The 27,345-nt window shown below is 40.0% G+C and overlaps 2 protein-coding genes across 2 annotated transcripts in view; both read right to left on the bottom strand.

Moving 5' to 3' along the window:
- Nucleotides 1-7,783, bottom strand: part of STAB1 (stabilin 1) — a 58,778-nt gene extending 50,995 nt beyond the window's left edge. The window contains exons 1-3 of the mRNA XM_014959408.1: nucleotides 7,488-7,783; nucleotides 1,952-2,088; nucleotides 353-468 (exon numbers count right to left, since the gene is read on the bottom strand). Of these exons, the coding sequence (XP_014814894.1) occupies nucleotides 353-468; nucleotides 1,952-2,088; nucleotides 7,488-7,568 (334 nt within the window). The 5' untranslated portion in view covers nucleotides 7,569-7,783. The remainder of the gene's footprint in view (nucleotides 1-352; nucleotides 469-1,951; nucleotides 2,089-7,487) is intronic.
- Nucleotides 7,784-15,530: 7,747 nt separating this feature from the next.
- NISCH (nischarin) overlaps nucleotides 15,531-27,345 on the bottom strand; it is a 47,997-nt gene continuing 36,182 nt past the window's right edge. The window contains 9 exon segments of the mRNA XM_014959446.1: nucleotides 15,531-16,396; nucleotides 16,399-16,926; nucleotides 18,139-18,300; nucleotides 18,954-19,082; nucleotides 19,684-19,837; nucleotides 20,933-21,107; nucleotides 21,544-22,860; nucleotides 23,361-23,416; nucleotides 24,249-24,370. Coding sequence (XP_014814932.1) covers nucleotides 16,326-16,396; nucleotides 16,399-16,926; nucleotides 18,139-18,300; nucleotides 18,954-19,082; nucleotides 19,684-19,837; nucleotides 20,933-21,107; nucleotides 21,544-22,860; nucleotides 23,361-23,416; nucleotides 24,249-24,370 — 2,714 coding nt within the window. The 3' untranslated portion in view covers nucleotides 15,531-16,325.

The following is a 27,345-nucleotide window of genomic DNA, read 5'->3' as shown; positions in this document are numbered from 1 at the left end:
CATACACACTGCAGACTAGAGGGACATCAGAAAGAAATATCTTCCTCTTCCTTTGGAAACTTTCTTAAAGAGGAACAAAAACAACCCTTTCCAAAAGCTTATTTTTAAAGAAGAGACAAAAGGAAGTTCCTCCAAAGGAGGTTGTGTTATGTGTTAAATGTAAGAGGATTCAACTCATCTGAAGCAGAGATTCCTTCCCCATTATATTCTAAGCCTTCCAGAAAGATAATGGAGACCTTGCGAATGTTTGAGGAATAATGAAAATTAATCACCTCAATGCATATTTAATGCCTCCTATTAAAACTGGTTTGACTTATTAAACAGCTAGAGATGAAAAAGACTAAACACTTACCGTAGCACTCCGTACCCCAGAATCCTGGACAGCACTTTTTCTCCTCAATTTCTTTCCTACATATGTGATAGCACCCTGGCTGGGAAATGGTATTCTCTCCTAAGTTGACAGTGTATCTTAAAAAGAATAATCCAAGATTCATGATTACAGCACAAACATACCACACGCCTGCTGCAGGGTCAATCACACTGCATTGAACCCTGAATGGAAGGAAGGGCACTCATTTCCTTCGCCATTCGTGCACACAAGAGTTTGCACTGGCCTTATGGCTTCTCTAAGGACACCCATTGATTTGAGCCTCAACATTGGTTACAAGAAATGTGCCAGAGACTGGATATGAGGCAGGACCTTGGGCAGTCTGAGGGCATCAGGACAGAAACCTTGGATGCTGGAGGGTTAGAGAGCACAGAAACAAAGTTAGGATCTCCAGGGGAACTCTACATTCAACTTCGCACCTAAAATAACCTTGAAAGAACGAAGTCTCCTTGCAGGACTTGTCCCTTTCTGCCTTGCACTAAAGATTCCAGATTGGGATGCTGGAAATTTGCATTTAATAGCTGTGTTACTCACAGATTCTCTAGGCAATATTGGACAAATCCCTTAAATCCTCAAAAGAAGCATCTTCTTTTCAACCCCTCATCCACCACCTCTACACACAGGGTAAGCCCTTGATGGCAGCATCTCTTGTTCTGCACGTAAGCAGTACAGAACCATTCCTGGGTCTGTCCAATAACCACTATAAGAGCAGATAACACTCAGAAAAGCTGCATACACTCACATTATTCTTACACTTCGTTTTATTTTTGGCACAACATCCTTCCCAAAAGGAACTTGGAAATTGTCTCAATAGCACTGCCGCTTTGGCTTCAATCTGACTGCTATGTGCCTCTGTGCAAAAACTGCTATAAACTGCAAAACTGCTAGAGCTATTTTTAAAGTATTTCGACAGAACAGCGATCACAGAAAACAGTAGACAATGAAGCTACATATTAACTGTTAACATTCATTACTGAATAGATATGCAAACAATAATCTATAGTGTTTCATTTTTTAAAAGCTTCCTGATAAATTCAGTTTTCCTTCATCCTTTTCCTATTAGACCCAAGCTCAACAGAATAAGAGCAAGGAACACATGAACAAGCAATTGTCATAAAGCAAAGTAGGAAGGTAAAAAGTTCAGAGGATTATTGCTGGAAGCTGGGAGGATACACAAGGGGAATTATCATTTATATTATTTTCTTAATAATCCACTATGGGATTCTGTATCTGAAACAGGTTTCTATGCTAGACAGACCTCTGTGAAGTTGCTACAGCAGGATTAACAAACTCAGGCTGTTTAGGGCAAGTTAGAAGCAATTATCATGTTATTTGTTCTGTGTATATGGAACCTTATGCCCAGCAAAAAGTCCATGGGGTTTGCAAGGAGACAAAAGCAACAATAATAGGGGCCATAAATCCATTTTTATGCATCTGAAAGCGAAAATCCTCAGATCTTTAGAGCTCAGGAAACACATGTGTGCTTTCCTGGAGGCACAGACACTAGTCCTTGCAAAGCAGGGCTGAACCAAAACCTTAACACAGTTAGGAAACAGGCCTTACCTGCAGTCCCTCACTCCTAATCCTTGGGTGGTCTTTAACCAGCCTCTTGGACACAACGCTTTAGGTGCTGCAGCACAAGCAATACACGCTGTATTCAAGGTAAACATCGTCTTGATATTGCATCGCATGGATTTTAACTTAAAAAGGAAAAACAAAGTGGAAATAAGCCCAAAATTAAAATGTTATCCTAGCCACTCATCTTGCCAACCTTTAATATCTTTATTAACATTGCACCATTCTTCAAATACCACTGGGGAGGGCAGTGACCAGTGCAGCTGCTGGGAGGTTATACCACACACTTACATGGGCTAAGACATCACGCCCTGCTGCTGTGTGCTGCTCTGCTTGGATCTCAGCTAGAAGGCAATAGGGCAGATCACAGCTATCTTTTCTTCCCCCTACGCCTTGCAGCAAAAATTCTAACCATTTCTAAAGTAATCATAAGCGTGCACTGTTAATTTAAGCTGATCTTTTACAAACATTTGGTAGTGGTATGTGAGGACAAACCCCAAATTAATAACCCTTGCCAGAAGACACTGAATTAAAGTGCAACACAGCATTTTTGTTTTCCATGCCATTGATACAATCCAGTTTACTGGTGGGTTCATTGCCATTTCATGGGTCTGAAGAACCGAACGCATTAGTTCAGTTTATTTCACAGAGCCCAGGAGCTGCTCGTACAAATATTTCTCACAGCAACTGTCTTTGAGATGGGAGGGGGGTGGATTAAAAGGAAAGGTGACTCTAGGTGACAAGGACCCCATAAACACTGGCAAGAAGGTCAGGCTTCAGGATTGGTGAATTCACGTGGCTGGCGACAAATTCAGCCTAAGTCTTTCCACACAACCAGATGAATTTAGTGGTTCCTCACAGAGCTCTTCTGCACCCCTGTACCCACACTAACTCTGCTTCTCCTAAGGAAACACAGCCAGAGTTGCTGAAAAACATACAGGCTCAGAGCAAATAATCATCATCATATGCCAGCTTGTCATTAAAGCTCATGAGTTTACCCCAAAAGGGTTTCCTTGTATTCCTAAACTCTTGGAGTCAAGCCACTGCACGGAAACATCATTGACTACTTTAAAGACAGACAATGTTTGCCAGTGATGATGGCAGAGAAAAGCTGGGAGCTACAAGCTGTGTTCATCTCAAAAGGTCACCAACTGGAAAAAAAAAAAACCACAACTACACAGCTTACCTTAACTGAGCCTCTACAGGCACTGTATTTTCTAAAAATAAAAACATTAGATCAAATTTTGGGAGGAGGCCTTGAACTGGGATTTTTTAAACCAATCCTGAACAATGTTAATACAGCAGACCTTCTGTGCCCAGAACTCTCTGTTTCTGATTCCCATCAGCAATCGCAGTTTTGCTTCCTCTGAACTTAAGCCCAAACGCACACATTTGCCTTAAGGCAAGGGAGGAAGCCCATGGCTTCCCATCAGTTATCAACAGCTCAGGAAGGCCCTCCCAGATGATAGCTAGCAGACTCTTGTCAAGAAAACCTCCTGAGAGATAACCCTCAAGTCCCAGGTCTGCAGGGACATCTCCCTGGAACAGTTTCCTGACTCACACTCACATTCCCTCTGCCTGGAGTTGTTGAGCTTTATCTCATCTTCACGGATCCATCTTTTGTGACCATCCATGCAAGAATGCTGCCCAATGAAGAAAGTGATTCCTTTGTTTGTGGTGACCCATCACATAGATGTTGATTTCTAGTTCTGCATCTGGGGCTTTCCTTACTGTACAGTAACCTCCACTTCCTTTGGTGGCAAAATCCCCAAGGAACCTGTTATGTTAAGGACTCCCTTCCTTGCATTGTAAACAGGTCAAAACTAGCTGATTCAAGTGTAAATTAGGACTCCAGATTAAAAAATGGCTTTTGAAAGGAGCCAGCTGAAGGCAGGCACTAGGTTCTGTCAGAACAGTACCTTTTCTGCCTTTCCTGTCCCATCAAATCCCACCTTTAACCTTCACTTAGAGAGTGCTTCAGAAAGAGGAACTGGAAGATTCCCAAGGAAGAAACACAGCAGTGGACACCTTCCCATGAATTATGATCTTAATGTTGTCAGAATTACCCCACAAACCTTTATCAGGTGTCTGAGCTCTCTATTTGTATGAAAAAGAGCACACAAACAGCAGAGCACAAAACACTAATAAAATTTTCCAATCTTCTACTTCATCTGTACTTCCAGGCATCAGGAGCTGGCTGTCAGACACAGTTGGGCCATTAAATGTGTTCTCTGCCATGGCGGTGGAGGAAGATGCCATTATTCACATATTATTCCATTTTCCTTCTCTTTCCTTCATCAATGTGGCTCCATTTCTAAATGGAGATGGATGCTAGGAGAGGAGAAGGGCTGTCACTCCTCCTTGTTGGCATCTTAATTACTTGTAGGCTTCCAAGACAAGACAGTTATTGTGGAATCCCCCCTACCCTACCTTCCTGGAACACTTCATGAGTTTTAGGCAGCTTTCCAGTAAGATCTTCCCCTTTTTATAAGGAAATATGCTTGTGTCAGCAACAGGCAGAAGGAAAGAGGAAGAAAATAGCTGTGTGGAAATAATAAAAAAAAAATAAAATCCCTTCTTATTTGAGTGACAGAACTGATGAAGCAGTATTTTCTGGAGTGTTTTGCTTCTTAGGAAAGCAGAAAAAGGAATCAAGGCCCATAAATGAAACAGTCTGGATACTCGAATTTTGGAGAGGATGAAAGATAGACAGGAGTTTGAGTCAGAGGTGGCTCCTGGAAACAATGATGCACTGCTCCCTTGGGCTCCTTTGTGACTGCAGTTTCTAAGTTTGAAGAAGGTGGAGAGGAAGCAGCGAGAGGCAATGTCTCTCCTTGTGATGCAGCAACACTGCCCTGCAGGCTCAGAGTCAGTGAGGTGGGCAGTGGCTATGCCAAGGAAAGGAGGTAAAAACAGTCACTGTTCTGATCAGATGATGTTGTGAGCTTGGACCGTACCACACTTTGGGTACAAAGCAGCAGGAAAGTAAGAGTGGTGCTCTCAAACTGCTCCAAAATTTAAGGAGGCTTTTAAAGCAGGAGACTTCTAGCTGTACCTGAAAGAAATCAAGAGCCAGGGTGCCTCTGTCCAAAACTGAGCCGTGTCTTGCCAGGGCTGGACTATGCTCTCTCCTTGCACTCAAACACATTCATGTGCATGAGCAGCCACTGCCCTCTGTGTTCAGCTGAGACATATCCGAGCTTCTGGATGCTGCGGTGTTTCCTTTTCTCCTTGCTCTCTGACAGAGATGTCCCTGACTTCTCAAGTGCTCATGTTTCTCTTACTCCACCTCAAGAGAATAAGCTGGGAAGTTTTTTGGTTTTGTTGTTTTTTGTTTTTTTTTTTTTAAGGGCTAGTTTAATTCCTCTCATTTTCACCCTTTATCTTTTCCTCTCAAACCATAACACAAATCCTTCTGCACAGCTAAACCTCAAGGAAGAAAGAAAAACACATTTGGACGTCAGTGTTTGGCTCCAACAATCCTGGGAGCCAGTTCTGGAAACATTCATTATCTAATGAATCACCAGGTTTCCAGTGCATTTGCCCTTTACAAAACAGAGCCATAGACACATGATGGAGTCATTATAGCCATGCACCTCCCCAAGAAGTTCTCAGTAACACTTTAGCTGAACAGACCAGTGGCTCCTGGATGCACAAACCCTTTGCATTGGTCCAAGGAAGACACTTCTCAGCCTGAGAATGAAATATCAAGCTCAGAGATCATGTAACACAAGACATACTGTTGCTCTAGGTGTTTCCCACCATCTCAGCTGCAGAGCACCGGAGGCACAGGGATGCAGAGAGCACTCCCTTCACTTCCCACCTCCGTCCCATTCCTCCTCCAGCACAGCCCAGGGCTGGCCATCTTCCAGCAGAAAAACTTTCACGGCTCAAAGCTGCTGTAGCTTCCCCAGCCCGTACCAAGAGGCATACAAAAAACAAGTCAGGTTAAAAGATTTGCTGTCATGTTTGAGCCGTCAAATCAGAGCCGGGAGGTAACATCACTGAGAAAAAGCTAGCAAAAAAATCTCTCTTTTCTCTCTTGATGGTCCCTGCAAGGGTCCTGCAAGCCAATGGAGGCCTCTTGTGGAATCACAGCACTTCTATTGCAATCAAATCCAGTGGCTGTCCTAAACTATTGGAGAAGATTTTCCTTAGACCCCTTTTTTCCCCTACTGCCCATTATATCCTTTCAAATGTTCCTTCTCTTTTTTCTTTTCTCTATTTTACCTGGATTAAACAAACTGCTCCAGAGGCGATACAGAACATTTCACTTGTGTATGAGCGGGTACTCATTACCCGGTATTTTAACTGTTTTGCACCAAGACAAAGACCCGTGATTACAGAAATCAACACAGTGTCTCAAAGTCAAGAGACCAACATTTCCACTTACACCAGATGAAGGTGTGAGCCCATGCCTCTAAATGCACTACTATACTGCAACCCATCCGCCTGGAACCCATGCCTCCAGATAAACAACAAACACCAGCAGAGACACTTCTTCAAACCATGTTTGGGCACAAGTCACCTTAATTAACCTACAAGCCCAAATGTTCATGAGGTTCTTACCTTATTTGTATGCTTATTTGGCATTTATGGTGCTTTTATGAAAGGGTCTCTACAAAAGCTTCCATCCAAAGTTCTGACACTGAAGCACCTTTTCAGTACTCTGGCTTTTTCCAAATTAAGTCTTTCAGACTCACAGGCACCTTTCTTAGCACAGGTCTGTCCACTCCCCTCTTTGTCATTCAAGACAAGACAACCCTTCCATAGCCTGGATCCCCAGGGAATAAGATTTCCAAATGCCCCACACAACTTCTGATTTTGTAGGCTAGCTTATTCCTCCAACAGCAGGACACAAGAAGGGTGATGGCAGAAGACAAAATAGTATGAATTAGTGTGAATTCTAGCCTAAAGAAAATGGGATGCCTCACCGTGGAGCCAGATTAGATCAACAAAGGCATCATACATCCTTCCATACATCCTTCCTGCTGCTAAACACGAGGATGAAGATAAAGGAATTTAAAAAAAAAAAATCAACAAAACTGAAACAAAATGGAAAGTATTACACACCTCACTGAGGAGCCGGAGGTATTTACCCTGTTTGATGAGATTTAAAAAAACTTTTTATAAAATTCTTCTGGGAAACTTATGGACCTGTCCTGCCAAATGCTAAGCTCCCATCACACGTACTGAATACAGTGTCAGACAAAGATGCTGATTATATTCCTTTCATATTGCTACTATCATGCTCAGTGTTGAACATAAATATAAATTTAATCTGATCTAAAACTCAAGCAGCTCCCTTCAACCTTATTTTTAGTTCCTCAGTTTAGACTACACAAATATCCACACCTATGCAGAGAAGATACCTTATAGTACTAAAGTTTCATTATGGATTTTATTCTGCACCTAAAAACGTTAGTGAAAAAAGGAGTTTTGGGGAGGACTATTTCATAACATGCAACTGTCCAAATATGAAGACTTGTTCAATGAACATTTAAAGAAAGACTCACAGACTTACCTTCTGACTCTGGCAGTCAGCTGTGGGAGTGAAACATGCTGCCAAGAAGAAAAACAGCAACCCAGGAGGATGCATTTTCATGCTTTTACAGGCAGGACCCTTTCCACAAAAGGGGTGGTGATAGAGGCTGCAATTTCTGTAAGATAAGACCGCCTACTAAGAATCAGATCCAAGACAAACCAGAGGTTAAAAGTAAACAGGGAGAGAGCATTTTCGCACTCGGCTCTTTGGCTGCAAAGCCCTCAGAAGTGGATCCGCTACTTCTAGCACTACATCTGAATCAATACCACGTTTTTCTTTCTTTCTACTCTTTTTTTAAATGCACAAACAGAACTCCTTAGTAAAAGGTTTACTCAAAACAGGAACATCTACGGATTTCCTCTTACATATCAGTTCAAAACAGAAGGAAGGAAATCCTTAGTTTTCAGCTAATTGGAATGAAAAGAGGTTAACTGTGTGCTTAACTGAAGGCAAATCCAATGGGCAGACTTAAATACCACGAATTCATGAAGGTTAAGTTAATTTCCTTTTACCACTGATGTTAAAGTGTCTACAACAGCTCAAAGAGAAGGTTTGTCTATCCCAAAGTATGCACAAACAAGCAATGTGAGTGACATGCTGCGCTTCAGAGCAATAACGTAAGCACATTCTATCAATCAAGCAAGCATTTTGGGCAGGCTTTGGTATTTATTTAAAGTATTTGAGTTTCTCAGCAAGAAAAGCATCACATTTTGCAGGTGCTATGGAAGCAGTGGCAAAATACATCATTTTCCAAACACTCTGCTGAAACAGCTTGATGAATCCAAGCAGCACTTTGGTAGCACTCAGAATAGGAAAGTCCCAAAATGGGATTACAAAAACACATGCTAGCCTGAGGTATGGTCTGCAATTGAATTTCTCCTTTTGAAAATTACAAACAACCAAGATTGATTATTGACAGATTTTTACATGGACTTTGTCTCCCTAAGACGCCAAGACAACCCACTGTAGTGAGCAGTCTAAAGACTGCTTCTGTTAGTAACAAATCCTACTGAGCAAGGAGGGATCTTTCCACTTTTGAGCCATTAGTACTACATGAAGGTGCCTAAATGAAGCCAGGACAGGCAGCTACTCTTGTGTTTACATAAATAATTGAGAGCATTAATATTTTTTAACCCACCTCCAAGACATACATGTAAATATATAAAGTACATAAGAAATGCTGTACTTACTAGTGCTGTTAATTGTGCTTTACCTCTTCCTCCATCCTACAGCGACAGACAGCATGACGAACAGCAAGCACTATTATATATCCTGCACTAACAGGAAGCAGATAAGGCACACAACCATCCACTGCAACCCATGTCAGAAGTACCAGCCCACAACTCAACCTGATAACTCAGCCCACTGGTCCCCTTACAGGGCAACTGTAGCCCTGGGACCACCGTTTCCCAACAGATGGCCACTCTGTCAAGGTCAGAGGGTTCACCCAGCTCTGGAAACCATTTGGTACCCTGCAGATCTGTGAAATGAGACAGACAACAGAGCTCAGACCGGTTCTGGTGGGATGGCAAAGTCGCAAATGGACAATAGGGACATTCTTGTAGAGGGGGACATTATTAGGGAAGCTGGACGATACTTTCTTTACCTACTAGACTGGCCACTTAAACAGAAGAATGAGACTGCTGCTCTGCTCCATGCTACCTGTTAGGCATACACAGCTACAAAAGGCGGTCTAGAAGGATGTTGAGTGCTGTTGGGAGGTTTTCCAAGAGCTAGTTATATCATATAGGGATTAAGTTGCCATCCACAGATAGCTGATAAGCTTCTAAGGTGAATATAGCTTATCCTGAGGCACTTGAAGAGGGTGTGGGCATCTTTTAATGAATCTTCAGACTGGCTTCTAAATGGCTCAACACTGAAAATGGTACAGGGGACAAAGGACACATAAAGACTGATTCCAAGGCTTTCTACTGCTGCTTGTCATCGCTGTATCTGACCTACTGCAAGGAAACTAGGAAGGGAAGGGAGAGAAAGACTTAGTGAAAATTCCTGTCTGAATTAAATAAATCAGATTCACAGCCACATCAAAAGGTTCACAGCCCCCTTTCTTATCTGACCATACCTCATTTAAAGGCAAGTAATACAACAGCAACATACAGGCAGAAAATGCAAACACTGCGAAGTGCCATTGTATAGCAGCAGAGCATCAACTGAAAAATCAAAAGGTCATCTGTCATCAGATGCTGCTTTCCTGACCAAGAGGCACAGGCAGCATGTTTCAGCCATTGCATATGAACTGCTCTGAGAGAACGGAAACTTACTTTGCTGATCGCTGCTGCTGCTGGATCTGGAACACCAAAACCTGCATCAGCTTCGGATCTGCGTGGTTCTGGGAATTAGAAAGAAGGTGAAGCACCAATTGCCTCCAAATTAATGCGTGGCCAAGAGCCATTAATAATGCTCAGTGCACAGCGTAATGATGCAAACGTGCTCGCAGTGGCACTCCGGTTGGCAGTATCACTGAAGATGGCAATTACTGGCATGGAAACAGGACAGGGAGCAAAGCTGGGCAAAATAAACACATATTACTGCTCCACTTACACTGCTCCTATTCTCTTCTAATAGATGGAGTCCTCCCAGGCAGATGGATGGATTTTCTCATGGACCACATCAATAAAAAGCTTATGCCTTGGAGGCAAAATGCATTGGATCAATTTTTTTATTCCAGTTTTCCAACAGCCTTCACAATTGTCGATAAAAAAAATGCAAACAGTTCCCTCCCTCATTTCTGCACAAGACCAGCTCATATACATAGGCATGTGCACAAAGCATTTCAATCCCCCAAAGTCCCACAAAGCAAGATCCTGAGATCTGTCAGACACCTCAACATCTGATTGCTTCTAAACTGCCCAGAATTTACAGAGAAAATATCCACTAGTGCAATAAGCCAGAGGACTTGCTATGTCACTAGCAATTAAAGGAATGTATGAGACAGGAAAACTAGGGGAAAAAACCCTCTTCATCAAAGAGAAAATTCATAGGCAAGACTTGTAAGGATCTCATGACAGAGCAGGCAACTGGCCCTGTGCAGGCAGGGTAGAAGGGTTTCATTCACATCCTAGCCAATGTTTGATTGAAACAGCATTGTGCAAATACCATTTTAAAACATACAATAGGAGCTGTCAACTGTCTGCCAGCGTGTTTACTGGTGAGGTTTAGCACGTGGGCTTTTGTTTGTTTTGGAAAATGTGGAGGTTGACTTATCAGTCAAGTGTCTTCTGCCACACGGCAGAAGAAAGCTCGTTTAACAGTTAAAGTCACAGATGTGGGTCTTGGAAGAATCATCTTCAACTTCTGGCCCTGACAAAGACAAATTCTGCAGGACACTAGTGATTTACCTTGTAGTCTCAGTCTCCCAAATCATCAGCAGATTGTTGGCAAGCAGCAGCACCGAAGGTTTTTTCCTCACTCACAGTCTTTTTGCTTTATGCATCAATGATAGGTTGGGTCCTCTAAAGTAACTTATCTAAGACCTGGCATTGTTTCTGTGAACATATGAACATTCAGAATTGAAAAACTGCTGGTGAAAACTACCAAACCTGTTCCACAGGAAAAATAAATGTTGCCTGGGTAAAGCCAAAAGGAAACAGCTACAAACCCTTCCAGCCTCCCTGCCTGTGTCACATGCTGCATTTTAAAATGCTGGGTCACCAGCCCTTCTCTGTGAAGTGCACGCAGCCCTGGCTAGCTTGGGCAATTTCCTGCTATTGAAATCTTTTGTTTCAGCAATCTTTACAGAAATTACAGTCAAGACAAATGATTTGCCATCCAGTCTATGTACACAGATTCTGTGGGAGCTCACCATTCAGTTACATCCATAGCGAGAAATGGGACTCTCCTGGGAAAGAACATAGTTTCCTCACTCTGAATTATAACTGTGTATAAAGACAGTAAGTCTGAAGAGGTACTAGGAAAGGATCAAACTGACCAAGCCAGAATTGCTGATTTGTAGGAATAAGGCCAGCTGTACCACACTTACTGAACACATCCCTGAGGCTCTTGGCGAAGAGAGTAGTACACGATCCTACTTTTTTGGTTTTTTCCTTTCTCTTGGCAAATTGGAAAGAAAGGAATTTTAAAGTTTGCTGATAAACTTAAAAAAACTAGAAGGGTTGCACAGTAAATCAGAGCCTGTTTATCTCTCTCTGTCACACATGCAATGCTCCCATTCCAAGCAGACAGGTAGAGCTGCCCGAGTACAATGTTGTCGTGTGATTCAGGAAGAAATTATCGAAACTGCTCACATCCTGTTAGTTCAAAACCTAGAAGGGCAGCAGTACAGATGTCAGTACAGAAGTGCTGTAATTCCCAGCCTATTTATTGCTATTGACTCCCAGTTCCTTTATACACATGTTCCTGGAGTGAAAGCCAGCTACATATTCCCATCTCTTGGTTTTACTTTTGTACCTTTCTCATTTATTAAGCAATGCTCTGGGATTGTACTGGGAGAGTCAGGCACTAAATTCCCCAGAGATATTCAATATGAATTCGATGTCTGAACAAACAGACAAGCTCATAACCTGCTCACACGAGCATGACTAAAGGCAGCGTGTATTCCCGTGGTGGTACTGCTTATCCTTCAGGTACTGTCATCTATAAGGGATAGAAAGGACCTACTTGTCTAAATCTGGAGCCAACAGTTTGCCAAGGATTGCACTGAAGCACCTGCCTGGGAAGAGCATGACGGAGATGAAAGCTGTGATCCAACTGTCAGCATTTTCAACAATTTCGGAGACACTGGGAGTTCTCACCATTCCCTCTCATAGACCTTAAAGCCTGAAGCACTAGGGCTTAGTGCATCTATTTAGGTGGATTTATTCCAGTGTTGGTCACAGTTTTTCTTTAGCACCTTCCTGGTGTAATGAGTTTCACAGTCCCCCCTTTTTCCACATCAATTTTTAGATTTCCAAGTTACCAAATGCCTTTCATTATCCAGAAGACAGAAGGAAATAGAAATTTGCAGTCTGTTTGCTCTAAACCACAACTTCATGCTTCTCCTTGTGTTGCTGCTTCTCCACCTAAGTTTTGGTATGTTTGAAGCTTAATACCACAGAAGAAAACTTTTTGATCAGAGACATTCAAGCAAGAAGCAGCAGCATTTTGCAATATTTGATGGTTTTGTTTTGTTTTTTTAAAAGAAACACCTTATCAAAGCTGACAAGGACAGGAAGACAAGTCAAAGGGGCTGATGTAAATACATCACTGTTTGGTACATTAGAGCCAGGCAGATCACAGAGTGCTGTAAAAGCAGCAGGGGAATGGACACAGGACAGACAGGATGCAGGTCACACTGTCATTTCTTCTTGCAAAGAAAACAGTTTGGGTCAGGTCAGCACCTCATTTACTTTCCTTCCTAATGAGATTCATTTACAATTTTTCAATTGTAAAACAAGGGAAATTTTAAAACTGTTGACCAGATCCTCAGCAGATGACACTGAACATAAATGATTGCATGGGTCTTCCTAGGGTGATGCACATCTACAACAGCTGCAGAGCCAGACTATGGAAATCCAAGATCTTTTAGAAGGTACTTTCCTGAAAAACATCTTCCCACCTGCCACCAACACATGCATCTGGTCATAACTTTAGCTACTTTCTTATTGTCTTAAAGTTGAACAAGGGTTAGAAGCTGTTAAAGATTTTATTATAGAGGATTACTAAAGAAACAGAAATATTCATGCAGGGCTTTGTAGCACACTTTTAAAAAAAACAGAGGAAGAACTCGAGGCTGATTTATGTGACCACAACCACTTACAAAGCTAATTCATTTCACAGACCTTTCTGTAGAAACTAATTGTGGAAAGCTCTGAGAAATCTTTATGAAGGGAAAATCAGAAAACTCAGAGTTCAAGATGGAGGATTGTGCATTTTCAAGAAAAACTCATTTAAATAAATCTCTAAATTTAGAAACAAAAGATTACATTAGAATCAGACAATAAAGCCAACAGGCTAGTGCCGAGGAATGTCAGTAAAAATTTTTCAGCTTAACATTGCACTTAAATGAACAGAAAATTGCACTCACAAAGTACTGTAGCTCCAGCAGGTTTTAACATGGGCAAAAGAGCAGGCAGTCAGGTATCTAGTGGCAGGAGAGAGGAAGATTCCTTGTTTTGGGTTTGGTTGGGTCAATTTTGTTTTTTTCCAAGTGAAAATGAACCAAAGCTAAAGTGTCAGGGAAGACACTTTACTTTGCGTAGTCAATGCTTTCCCCAGCAGAGTATAAAAGATTATTTGCTGACAAAAATGCCGTGAAAATAAACAATTCTGATACCACCATAGGTGAGATACTTAATAGAATTAAGAAATACTGCAGTATGTATCCAATGAATTATTGAACATTTTGTTCATCTTAAAACGTCTTTAGTGTTTACCAAGATCTCAAGGGTAAATGGTACCTGGAGAGCGAATCATTCCTGGATTAATTATCTAATCAAAGGGATAGATTTAGTATTTTAAACATCTGTAGACTTAAAAGAATTTCAAGTTTAATCACAGCTGTGTTCTTGCTGCAATGAAATCTGAAGAGAGAGACCCTGGTTGCTCAGCCTATGTAACAAACAGAGGATTATTCTTGTTTATTCTAATACATAGTTCTATGATATGCGCTAGTGTATTAAAATATATTTGAACAGTTGGGCTTTACATAGGATGCTCAGAAACAGAACTCGAGTCTGTCTCATGCACAAAGCATCCATCTTGCAAATAAGATGGAAACAGGGTTAACTTGTCCAGAAACAAGTATGACCCCTAGTATGAGAGCACAGGTGTCTATTCATGTTGACTAAAATACTAGGCAGTTCCATAGCACTCATTACAGATTCCCTTTGCATTCACTTAAACCATAAAGTATACCATAAATCTGCTCATGTGATAATTTCTCAAATACTTGCCGATCAGACTATGAGGAGCCTGTAGCAACTCAAAAGTGTTACCTACAAGAATTACAAATAAGTGGTTACCAAAGTTACTTTGAAAAGAACTAATGAAGCCCTAAGCTTTTAATTAGTTTATCCCTAGGATTTTTATTTAAGAAGTTAGTTTTTTTCCTACCTAATATAAGCATCCTTGAGATTTCAGGGAATCCGAAGCACTGGAAAATTTAGGTTTCCCCAAGAGCCTACTGTACCTACCTTAATTGTTCAGTTTGGTTTAAGCTTGAGAGGGGGTAGCTTTCCTCTGCTAAACTGTAAAACACATAAGCACTCAAGCAATACTCCTCACCTCCTCAGTTGCTTAGGGAACTCCACTGCATCCTGCAATACAATTTGACTTTGCCTGTGTCTGTCATTCTTGCACTGACCGCAACATTCCTGGCATCTGGAGCACAAAGAGCACAGCCAAGCTTCCCATCAGCATGGAAAAGTATGCCATGGATTCACCACATTCCCAGTGCTACTGTGGACTTGATATTCTCAGAGAAAACTCAGAACTTGTTTGGTCCAGGCTCTGAGCAATCTGCTTGAAGTTTGCCCTGTTCTGAGCTTGACTGTTGGACCCCCAGAGTTCTCTTCCAACCTCAAATTTTCTAGTTTTTTTTTTAAGGAGCATCAGTTTTAAGCAACATCAGCTGGCACGTACGTATCAAAACAGTCCCTCCCTTCTTAATCCCAGTGGACAAAGAACAGTCTTTTTCAAAGCCTCAGTATTTGTCTTCACAGTAGAGAGTAGGGATTTTACTCTAATGGGGTAGGCTAAAATTTGTTGGGCATGGTAATATTTAAGTTAAAAATGAAAGCTTGGAAAGCAATTCCTTAACATGTTATAAAGCAGAAGTACTTGAAATAGATCCTCCTTAAATTGTGTTTAGAAGCTGCAGATCCTCAGTTTCCATGACTCAGCTCTGTTTCTGGACCAGTACAAACTTGCTATAGTAGAATAAATTGTTTTCTTCTTTCGTCTTGCTGCATATTTCATACCTTACAATACACTCTAGGAACATATGTACTGCTGATACTGTATCCTGCAAACACAAGATAAACAAATAAAGACAAGGCCAAAAGAAAACTGTCAAATTACACTTTATTTGTATTGACAAAATAGGCAAAAGAAAGACTTTGTGTTCAGAGATACAAACTCATTATTTGCTGGCAAAATGCTCATATACCACGTCAGGTATTTCCACTTTCAAGATGATACTGAGTGAACCTTTAACAGGCAATTCTTCTTTATCCTAGGACAAGGAGAAAGAATGCCTTTGAAACTAATTTAATATGAAAATGTCACCTGCTTGTGGCTCAAATTTTACTGGTAAATTCATGATTGGCAGCAAATAATTACATTTGGCTTCAAAGGAAAACATATGTAAAACTGTAAGATCATTAAATAATAAGCATTAGCAGCATACCCAAAATACTTCTCATACAAAGAACATTGCACTTGAACATACACAAGCATTTACCCTTATTTACACATTAGAATTTATATAGAACAGCAAGACTGATATATACAGAAAAATAGCAGAAACCTTAACAGCCCTAGACGACAGCATATCTAGTGTTGACTCCTTAATTTTTCCATACAGTTTCCCAGGATGTCTCATGACTTTTTTCACTATATACTATTGCATAAAAAATAGACTTTACAAGAAGTTCAGTCCCCAGTTAACACTTCAGAGTATTTCTATGTACTATTAAATGTTCAGTGCGCTAGGGAAACAAGGAAGTCCAGGCCAGCTCCTTATTAAAAAAACAGAACTTGACAGGTGCAATTTATTTAAACACTGTGCTTTACCTTATAAGAGACACTGAAATCACTTAGCTGTGCAATAATTACCCAGTGAGTTCCAAAGGCAGCTCCCTACCACACAAGATCTCCCACTGTCTCGCAAGCAATGAAATTAATTTCTCCCTGCTTTCTGCACTTGGGATAAAGATGTACCACTGGATCTCTCTGTTCCTGCTGCCTTCTTGTTTAGCACTTCCCTTTGGAGCACTATCAGTTTCTCCAAAGTGATCCAGTGTTAAATTCTGCATCAGATCCTGATTCTGAACGTCATCAAACACAAATGTAAGGGCCTGTGGATATGTCTGATAACCCATCAGTACTCTATCTAAATCCCGAATTCGTCTTCCATCTACAAGCTGATACTTATCTCTCTTTGGTGGTTCCTTCGCAAATTCAGGTAGTGGGTAACTGATATAATCCTCATCAAAGAGAAACAAATCAGAGCTCGTTAATATAAGTGTTTTAGGTTGAAGCGAACTAGTGTCTTGGGCAGATCCTTCAACATGATTTACTTGAAATGCCAACACATACAGAAGGATGTTGAGGGACTGAAGATTAGTCAAACCATCCATCTTCTCTGCCACTAGAAAAGCAAGGTCCCCAATTTCTTCTTCATTTGGATAAATAAATTTTACTCTGCTGGAGTGAATCAGTTCATAATTTTCCATTTTTCCTGCAAGAAACATGCATTATTATACTTCCATTTAGTATTATGCAATACTTTCTTAATGCAATAGGATAAGCAACAACCTTTGACATTTGGCTGCAGCTGGAACAATTCAGGTTTTGTATCTATTCAAATATGGTTGTACTTGTGTACAATACTGGAATAATTTTATATAGATTGCAGATCTCTACTGGAGTATCTCTTGCATTACCAACATACTTTTCAGCAGATTTTAACCACATATTTAGTTCAGGACAATGGCAGAAGAGGTTAAAGGAAATACAGCTGGATTCTTATATCAGAGATTATCCACCTCCCTACCAGATGACCTCCTCTACCTCCTTCCCACTCCTCAGTTTTGAACCCACTGAAAGCATTATCAGACCACCAAACACAAAGTCCCTGCTTCTAAGCAGAGTGAAAAAGCAGAAATTAGAACAATAAAAGAAGAAAAAAAAGACTCTGCACAAATTGCTTTTATTTCCCTACTGGATAAGCACATTCCTCTGCTACATGCTATATTCTGGAGTGGCAGGAGGTGAAACTGCAGTCCCCTACTTCCTCTAAGTGCCAAAATACAACATAGCAAAGCTTGAAGTAAGCGTGCCTGCTTTTTCCACATAAATCGATTGACTCTCCATCAAACCTTGCACTTTCTGAGCTTATGCAGCTTCTCCTTAAAACAGTAACAACTATTCTTCAGGAAAACATTTTAGTTCATGCCTTCAACTGGCTTCAGAATTCTAAACAAAAACGTTTCACCTGATATTGGAATTGAACCTAACACCTTAAAAAAAGTCTACTTTTCACTTTACTCCATTCTCAGGAATGACAGGATTCTTTTATTTGACTGAGGAATAACGTAGCCTTCAGACTTAGTTATCTTTACTGTTTTTTGACTTACAAGTCTTCACTTGTTAGGCTGAAACTTGCAGTGGGAGCTACACTAGTACACATCCAAAAATACTGTATAGGAAGTGCAGTTTCTTCTGGACTCAAGAAGCCATCAATAGCTTCACATGTGCAAGACTTTACATTTATCAATTCTGTTCAGCTAAGGCACACGTGAAATAATTGAAATGAGGGAATCTGGTTAAAGTATCAAATAGGAGAAAACTGATGCATAAATTTCCCTCAAAAGTTTGTGATCTGTACACTTTAGATGATGTTTTAAGTATGACGCTAAATAACTCACGGCATGTAGATAAGACCACTCACCTGTGTTTTTACTCCCAAATTCAGAGTAGAAGTCTTTATCTACTGGTTCAGGTGAAGGTGTGCGTGCAAGCAGTGACAAAACTGCCATAAGCTGCTGTATGAAGGTGTGAGTGTTGTAACTGTCTCTTGTCAGGCAGGTGACTATATGATCTGCAGAGTGTCCTGAAGAGAAAACAGAATATAAACCGCTCACAAATCTGTATGTGACATTATCATTTCTTCAACCAACATGCAACTGTCACCAAAAAAGTTTTCTTCCAAGGATTATTTCTCCTGGAAACATGCATCATTATTCAGAAAACTTTCAAATACTTGCAAAAAATAGAATCCTTAAAAATCCCAAAAATAAAGAATATAATTTATCTTGATTTAAAATATGATGTACACTTCAATTTAACTGTTATACTATTGCTGTAGGAGTTCAACATTATCATCATCTTATCACAATTTATCTTACAGAAAAAAAAACCTGCCCTCAGTTTTCTTTGTGAACTTGTTACATACTCTTTATTGCAAGCCAAAGCTTCAGAACAGCAAGTCTTTAGATTTCCCTTTTCATGTGTCACTCACACAGGAGAATTTTTGGGACCAATTGATTCATTAATAATAAGCTTCCCAGTTAACTCAATTACCAGATGTTGCAAGATAATATTATTAGCCTACTAGTACAGGACCACCAGTGTTACATTAACTTAATTTCTTTTAAGAAAAAGTAGTAACTAAATAGTTTACTGCTCAATCTCACTAATAAAATAAAGACAAGACTAGAAGGACAAAATAGAACTGGAAAAACTTAAAGCACAAGATGTACTCACCAGTAATTCGGAAGTATTGGTCAAACAGGCCAACATTTACTGACTGCAAGTCGTTAAGTTTTAGCACAAAGCAGCAAGAGAGGTGGAAAGAACTATTTTCACAATCTGAGTTTTCTTTGTTCCAAAAATCTGTTGAAAAAGGATATATGATAAAAACATCAAAAGAAAAAAAAAGATTCATCTTTCCATAAGCATAACTTTTATATTAACATCTTATACCTAAAGCACACTTGAAGGAACAAATTAGGAAGAAGGTGGGAATACCAGCTAGTATTTTCTCAATCAACAAATACAACCAAATCTCATTAGCAGCATTTCTTGAAGTAGCTGTCACATCAGATTTCTATCAGCAGATGCATTAACAAACCACTCACATGAATTGAACACACATACTAAGTTTCATTACCCTTCACTTATCATTTTGGTTATGAAAGGGCCTTTAGCTGCCCAGGTGAAGAAGCTAGGGACTATGAAATGACACCTGAGAAAAGGATGGGTACAACGGCACATGGAATGGTCTGTTTGCAAAGCAGCCATGACTCAAGACCCTGTTTTTTGAACATAAAAGCCTCCCAGAAGTACTTTGCATACAGCAAACGGTGCCATTCTCTCCCTCAACTAGGAAGTCCAAGTGAAAGAATCAACCAAAACTGGTACTTAAACTGAAGACAAACATACAGGCGGTGATTAATTTGGTAGCTTTATTAAAGGATCAAAATAACTATCTTACCTGACTGGTGCTCATCAGCATGAATGAAAGAATCATCCAACAGAAAGTAAATAGCTTTTGTTGAGAGAAGCACACAAGCCATCACTTCCACATTAGGAGTCTTGTAAAACAGAACTGAAGACCACATGAGATGTCTCAACTCTTCATTTTCCACCTAAGATGTAAATTGTATTTCCTAAATCACTTGCACAATTTGATTTTTCAGATAGTTTCATCGCCTTAGTGACAAGTTCAGCCTACTAGAAAAACAATTTCAAAGTCTGAAGCATCTTAACATGCTACAGACAAAGCTGCAGCTTTGAGGTGAACACAACAGCAGTCTACTGAAAACATCCTGTGTTTAATGTAAGAAAATTATTTTTCTGCTGTGGTGCAATTATTCCTTTTTTCTGACCAAAATTAGAAAAGAAAAAACATCTAGTGCACAAGAAGGGCTTTCTAGAACAGACACTACAGATAAAATTTTAGTCAACAGATGAGCAGTGCTTCCCAAGCCTCAACAAGTCTATTGAGCCTTCAGATGCTACTGAGGGGTTGGGATTCAAAGATCCTTAAGAGACAGGACAGAAGCACAGCTTGCCACTACAACTGCTGTTCCAACTAGGCATCTTCTCAGCTTCTAGCTTGATGAGCTTACTGTGAATCCTCAAATGAGTGACCTTTATCAGCTTCTCCTGGTGTAAGAAGAGAAGCCACAACTTGTGCTGACTTAAAAGAAGTGGAAGTGAGGTAAGGGAACAAAAGCTCCTTTCTTCATCAATAAGCATTTCAATTGACATTTGTACTCAGACCACAATGATTTAATGACTTAAAAAGTCATATCATGAATTTAAAGAGATTTGTACTTTTAATTTCATGTTTTCCACACAGACTATATATCTGTTATTCAGAAATTAGGTTTATCTGCTCATATAATCACAAAATAATTCCACTAAGGTAATTTTCTTTCCTTTTGCCACTTCACAGAAAAAAATGAGGAAAATTCTCAGAGTAATCAGATCTTCAAGACGTACACTAATATACTCTCCTGTGTTGCACCATGGATCCTGAAGGCAAAGTATGCCTGGCAGGATAGCAATCATTGTGGCAGGTAACCCAACAGAGTAATACAAACAGGTTTTTTTTGTCTAGAATGCCTCCAGGTTTCACAGAGTCTGAGTCTTAAGTTTGATAAGGAAAGTTCTTCAATATTGTCTAGTACTGAAAGGCCACAAGGCATCTTTTTATACACCTGGGCTAAGCACAATACCTCTGCAATGTTGCCATGGAAAAACTCAACTAGGGCATTTCCTTTCAGCTCAGCCACATACTGCAGAGACACAGAAACATGAAGGTGAACCGGAATCTGGTTATCTTCTGTTATCTTCTGCATAAGAAATTCAGATGGATATAAAGATGACAGCGTCAGATGAGGCTTGCAAAAGCTAGAAGAGATCCAGAAAACACATTGAATCAAAGTTTAAGGAAATACACAGCTCTTTCCCTACAGAAATTAGTACTTGTATTTCATTCAGAAATTAGGAACAGGCAGACAACTTCTATTCTTAATAGTTTACTTTAAATGGTTTCTGTTGAGCATAGCTGTCAATCTGCCTTGACCTCAGCCTAAAAGCACACGAAATAGGAAGTCTCCTTCCACAAGAAAATACATTTTATGTTGCAACCATAAAACAAAATAGAAACAAAAAAGCTAGACAGGTACAGCCCAGTGTAACCATTCACACATACTACCAGAATGAAAAAGTACTTCATCAATACTACAGGCCAAAACCAATTACAGTGACAACTGTAAACACACTGCACTGGCTGGGCCACATTCACTTCAGCACCATGCAACAGACCTTCTATGGGAATTGTTACCTTGCTGACTGACCATGTCTGTTTGCCTCCACAACGTGATTTCTTACAGCATCTGATTTGTTTGAAGCTTTGAAAATAATAATAGTCTTAACGTCCTGCAGGAGTGTCCTTAAAAGACTGTAGATTCTCAGGAAGTGGAATTTCTCATGAGGTAGAACAAACACTGCTGTAACAATTCTGTATCCAACGAGCAACTCCAGCACGTGCCCATCCAAAAATGAACCCTTCTGCTGGATGGAACCATGAGTTGGATGCAACACAAGTGATGCTAATGGAATCCTAGTCAGCTTAAATACACTTTCCAAGTCTTCTGAGCCTACCCATTTGCCTGGCAGTAAACTGAAATCCACCTTTACTATGTACAAATGCTGGGGTGTCAGAAATATCCAACATGGATGGACGACACAGGGACCCTGGTCAGAAGGTTTATACACTGAAGAATAAAGTGCAGAACATAAAACATTTTTAGACCATTCTTTGTTATTGCCAGCTGACTCTGGTGGATGCAAGATTTTCTGAACATTGGTTTTATTCCCACAAACAAGGTAAGTTGGGAAACAGCCTTTTATTTCAACATCTTCTGCTGAAATGCAATTCACTTCCATAAGCTGACAGAGAAACTCTTGGAGGTTTGCTTTTCCACCGTGCAATGTGGAGCTTGGTAACACTGATGCGTAGTGTTGTGAGCAACACGCGTGCAAACAGGAATAAAAGTCTTGAAGATTCTGGGAGTCTGAAACAATAAACAAGCAGCTGTCACTGTTTTTCAGCTTCAGTGTTAAACAGATTTCTGGCAGGAGAAAGCCAAATTCTGTTAGATCAGTATACGGACAACATAGTGTTAATTTCAAGGCAGAAGAGATGTGCTGGCAATTTCCTCCTAATTCCTGATGAGGAATCTCAAACACAGCTAGCATATCATCAGTCAAAACCAAACAGGAAGCAAACTGCCTGAGTCCATTATGAATGTGAATAGAAAAACTCCAGAGAATTTTGACTATGTCAACACTCTTGACTGCTATGCTGTCAGATGACCGAGTATCTGAAGTAGTGCTGAACTCAAAAGTCTGATCTCCTTCATGAAGTCCCATTTCAAAATATCCATCTTCTTTGTCTGCGGTTCCAGAATCACCCAGAGGGCTTCCTTTATTCTCTGTAAAGGAGGGGGGATGTCTCTGAACACTCTGCATTATCAAGGCAGAAAGGTGCTGGATAAAATCTTGGTTTGTGGCAGTGTATGACATACAATTAAAAGGCAAGATGATGGTGTTACAGGGGTCAGGCACCGCACAGTGTTCTTCCTCTGAATGATTCAAACTTCAAAAAAGATAACAAGCCACAGTAAGTACAAACTTGAATTTAAAACCAGCCATAGCTACCTACAATTCACGGTACTGCTTCTCAGAAGTTTGAGGTTTACCCTTATTACTAAAGTTAAGTCAGTGTACTTTTATGAAATGTCTTCATACTGCACACAGCCAGTGATTTTAAAGGTTGGCAGCCTGCAATTCTCTGGGAAGTAAAACCTAAAATGTTTAACTCCTTTTCCATTTCCTAAGCCCAAGAAGCATATCAATGAGTTAAAGCACTTTACAATACAGCTATTGCTGATTTGAAACTACCAACTGTATTCTAGGGTTCAAAAGTTAAAAACACTTGACACCATGAAAATTATTTTGGTTCAAAAAAATCCCAGAGGCAGCATACAATGAAGAGACTGTTTTGCCTTAAAGGCCAGGTTTAAAAATGCAGCACCCACTGTTATTACCCAAAAGCTAATGAGGATTTAAGCCAGAACTTGTATATCTAGAGCTTACCACATTTGATGACCACTTCCATACTTTTTGCATGAATCCAATAGAGAGGCAGGTGCCTAAGGAGAAGAAGAAAACATCAGGAAGCTACCAACTACTTACAGCTGCTGTCAGACTTCAGCGTACAGGAAAAGCAAAGTTAATGTTGGCTCCTGCTTTTTAAAGCCAGTCAACTCACTTCAAAGTCCTGACTGTTGTACCCCTGGGCAGCTGAACAGCTAGCCTTTAAGGATCCCGAAGCACTATGTGTTTACTTTAGGTTGGGCAGTCTATTAGGCAAGAAAAGAAAGAACTCTGCTGCTGACTTGAGAACAGATCCAACCTGTGACCCACAGACATTTTGGCGCACTACAAATTTTTACTGAAGTTGTGTAAAGTGAGGCAAAAGAAAGGAACTCAACAAAGACCAACTATATGCATATGAAGAGAGTTTCCAATACAACAAATTAAATCACAATATAGAAATTATCAAACAGGAAGGAGACAAATTAATGCCGTTACTTATTGACAGGGAGAAGGCTCTTCCACTCTACTAGCAAGAGCATCTCCCTCCAAAAATGGATATTGTAAATAATACAAGATAGAAGTCTTACGCTCAGTATCTATGTGGATATTAAATGATGTGATACTAATACTGGGTAAACATCTCAATGTCATGACATAGTGACAACAATTCTCTGCAACTCTGGTAAACTTAGATTATGTGTTTAATTTACAAGGTAGACCAACCCCTTCACTCAAACTTACAGCTACTTCCTTTTCCTTTATAACAGCTCTGACAATCAAAAAAACTTTATGGTGGATTACTACAATAATGGAAGTTTAATATCAGAAATAAGCTTGTAAAAACACTTAAAAATACCATAAAATAAACAGAGGGATGGCAATTACCTGATTTTTACATCTGGAGTCCGGTATTTCAAAGCATCTCTGGGGAACTGTATGGTCTGTAGGAGTCGAATCACTGGATTGCAAAAAAGTGCTGGCTAGGACTGTTTCTTCACAAATTATTTCTAGAAGAAATACAAACAGCTATTAAAATCACTGAAGTAAAACCAAAATGAATGTCTAGTAGTACGTGCCAAACAAGTGGAATTAAAAAGTATAATCGAGATCTGATCAAAAAAATCATTAAAGCTAAAGGATATCTTCACATAATAGCCAGGACAAAACAAAAGCAGGCAAAATTTTAGTCTAATTACAGAAGTACCTTTAACAGCACTGAAAGTTGCATTAAAGACTGCTAAAGCTTGTTTTTCAGGCTCACAATTTTAATCTCAACATCTGGTATAAGAATTCTTCACATGATTTAGTTTTAACACAACTAGTCAGTTTTGTTAATACTAACTCTTATTTTCACCAAAACATTGCCAGGCTGGCAAAAACACAGCAGAGCACTCTTTGTAAGTTTTTTAGCATTCTCTCAAATTTCTGTAGCTTTCAAGTGAACAAGTATAATATCTGCGTAAAATCTTAACCAGACTCGGAAGTTCTGGTTCCTCAAATGCCATTCAAGACAATTATCTCGCCTTATTCAGAACCTTTTTAAAGGGTTCAAAGCCGAATCATCAGTAAACACTTATGACTGCACAGAAACCAGCGTTCTCAGGGACTTTTGACTTTTTGCCTGTTTGATATTTCATAGCATCACACTGATGCAGCAGAGCAAATTAACTTTCAGCATTACCACTAAGCCAGCCAGGGAGCTCAAGTACATAAATGCACAAATAAACAACAGAATTACAGTGTGGATATGTTTCTGGCTTGAGCTTAAAAACTTCTCCGTGTACCTTTCTGTATTGATGGCAAAGTTTAGTACATTACATCAAACCATCTCATAGTGAGAGGAAACACAAGAGGTATTTATGACTTCAACAAAATACTGTGTTAGCAAGAAGGAAACTCAAATTGACAGGAAAACCAGAACATAACAGCATTATTTTTGTCTGTTTCCTATATAAATATTTAATCTTTTTCCATAAGCCATTTGCCAGTGACATTTAATTTGAATAATATGTTACGGAAACAGATGGTGTCTAGAAAAACTGCAGAGAAAACAATTCATAGAAATAGCATATCAGGAAATTAATTTCATTATTCATGATTTAAGGTCTAACAGTGAAACTAATCACCTAGCTAATTCCATTTTTAAAAATAGATTTCTCAAAATTAGTATTTTGGAAGCAACTTTTGATAGATAAGATATGTAGCAAATAATCAATTTCTATTGTTAAGCCTGAGAAATTGCCTAGGTGAAAAAGGAAAAAATACCTTGTGAAAAAGGATTACAGTAAATAAACCTTGACTCTTATACCAATCTCTCTATAAGGGACAAGATGCCACCCAGACAGATGTGGACAAGAAGTGGGTCCATGTGAACCTCATGAAGTTCAACAAGGGCAGGGTCTTGCACCTGGGTCAGGGCAACCCCTGGTATCAATACAGGCTGAGGGGTGTGGGGGTGAAGGGACTGAGAGCAGCCCTGATGAGAAGTACTTGGGGTACGGGTGGATGAAAAGCTGGACACGAGCCAACAATGTGCACTCACAGCCCAGAAAGCCAACCATATCCTGGGCTGCATCAAAAGAAGCGTGGCAAGGGAAGGGTTTCTGCCCCTCTACTCCACTCTGGTGAGACCCCACCTGGAGCACTGCATCCTGCTCTGGGGCCCTCAGCACAGGGAAGACATGGACCTGTTGGAGTGGGTCCAGAGGAGGGCCACAAAAATGATCAGAGGACTGGAGCACCTCTGCTATGACAGTTGATCAGAGGCCTGGAGCACCTCTGCTATGATAGTAGGTGAGCGAGTTGGGGTTGTTCAGCCTGGAGAAGACAAGGCTCCAGGGAGACCTCACTGTGTCCTCCCAACACTTAAAGGGAGCTTATAAGAAAGATGGGAACAAACTTTTTAACTGGGCCTTTTGCAGAATGGAACAGGTTGTCCAGAGAGGTGGTACATTCCCCATCCCTGGAAATATTCATGTTCAGGCTGGACAGGGCTCTGCATAACCTGGTCTAGTTTAAGATGTTCCTGCTCATTGCAGGGAGGTTGGACTAGATGACCTTTAAAGGTCCCTTCCAACCCAAACCATTCTATAATTCTATAAAACTCTCAAGTACTTCAGAAAGAAAGATTTTTTTTTCCCCTTCCAAGACTCATTTGCTCCAAAACATTTACTGTAATAGAAAAAAGACTAGTGACAAATAACTTTTAAACAGCCACAGTGATTGCTAGCACACATTTTTACAGCTACTCCTGTATAAAAATGCAGGTTGTTATATAGACAAACTGTGTCAAGCTTATAACAAATGCTTAATACTTTAAAGCAAGCATTGACTTAATTTTGGAAAAACCAGCATTTTATCTGCAGATGAAAAGCGAACTAGAAGGCCTACAAAGGCAAATGAAGCACATAAATAGGAACTAAGTCTGTATTTAAATTGTCTGCCCTTTAATCAAAGGCTGTCAGAACAATTTCATTTTTATAGAATGAACTATGAATCCTCTATTGATTTTGCAGAAATCACAGCAATGGACTTTTTACAAAGATCAAGCTTTTCAGGCGTGTTATTCTCCCCTGTCCACCAATTTATTGGGAAGAGTAAAATGGTGTACCCCAGATTATTGAGAATACAAACCCCACTCTTTAAATTGCTTACAAAGTCTTCTGCCACTATTCATATCCTAGTGCACTTAAAGTTTTCAATTAGGCAAAAGCAAAAAAAACCAAAAGAGTATCTTTATCTCTTCTCAGTCACAAATGAATATTCCCCTAAGTCAGTCTTACAGGCTCTACAGCAAAAGATGAAAGATAAGCCATTCTTCTAAGCTCCTGATGCAACAGGCATGCTTATTTGAAACACAGTAAAAATAATTCTCAGGTAAGGTTAGCAGGTGCTGTAGAGCACAATAGATGTGCTGAAATCACAGGCTCAGCCAGAAGACTAATCCCACAACTGCCTTTACTCATCTCCTTTTCCTGTCTTC

Source organism: Calidris pugnax, unplaced genomic scaffold, assembly GCF_001431845.1.
Source record: "Calidris pugnax isolate Ruff unplaced genomic scaffold, ASM143184v1 scaffold407, whole genome shotgun sequence".
Taxonomy (NCBI): Eukaryota; Metazoa; Chordata; class Aves; order Charadriiformes; family Scolopacidae; genus Calidris; species Calidris pugnax.
This window is presented reverse-complemented; position numbering and strand designations above follow the sequence as displayed.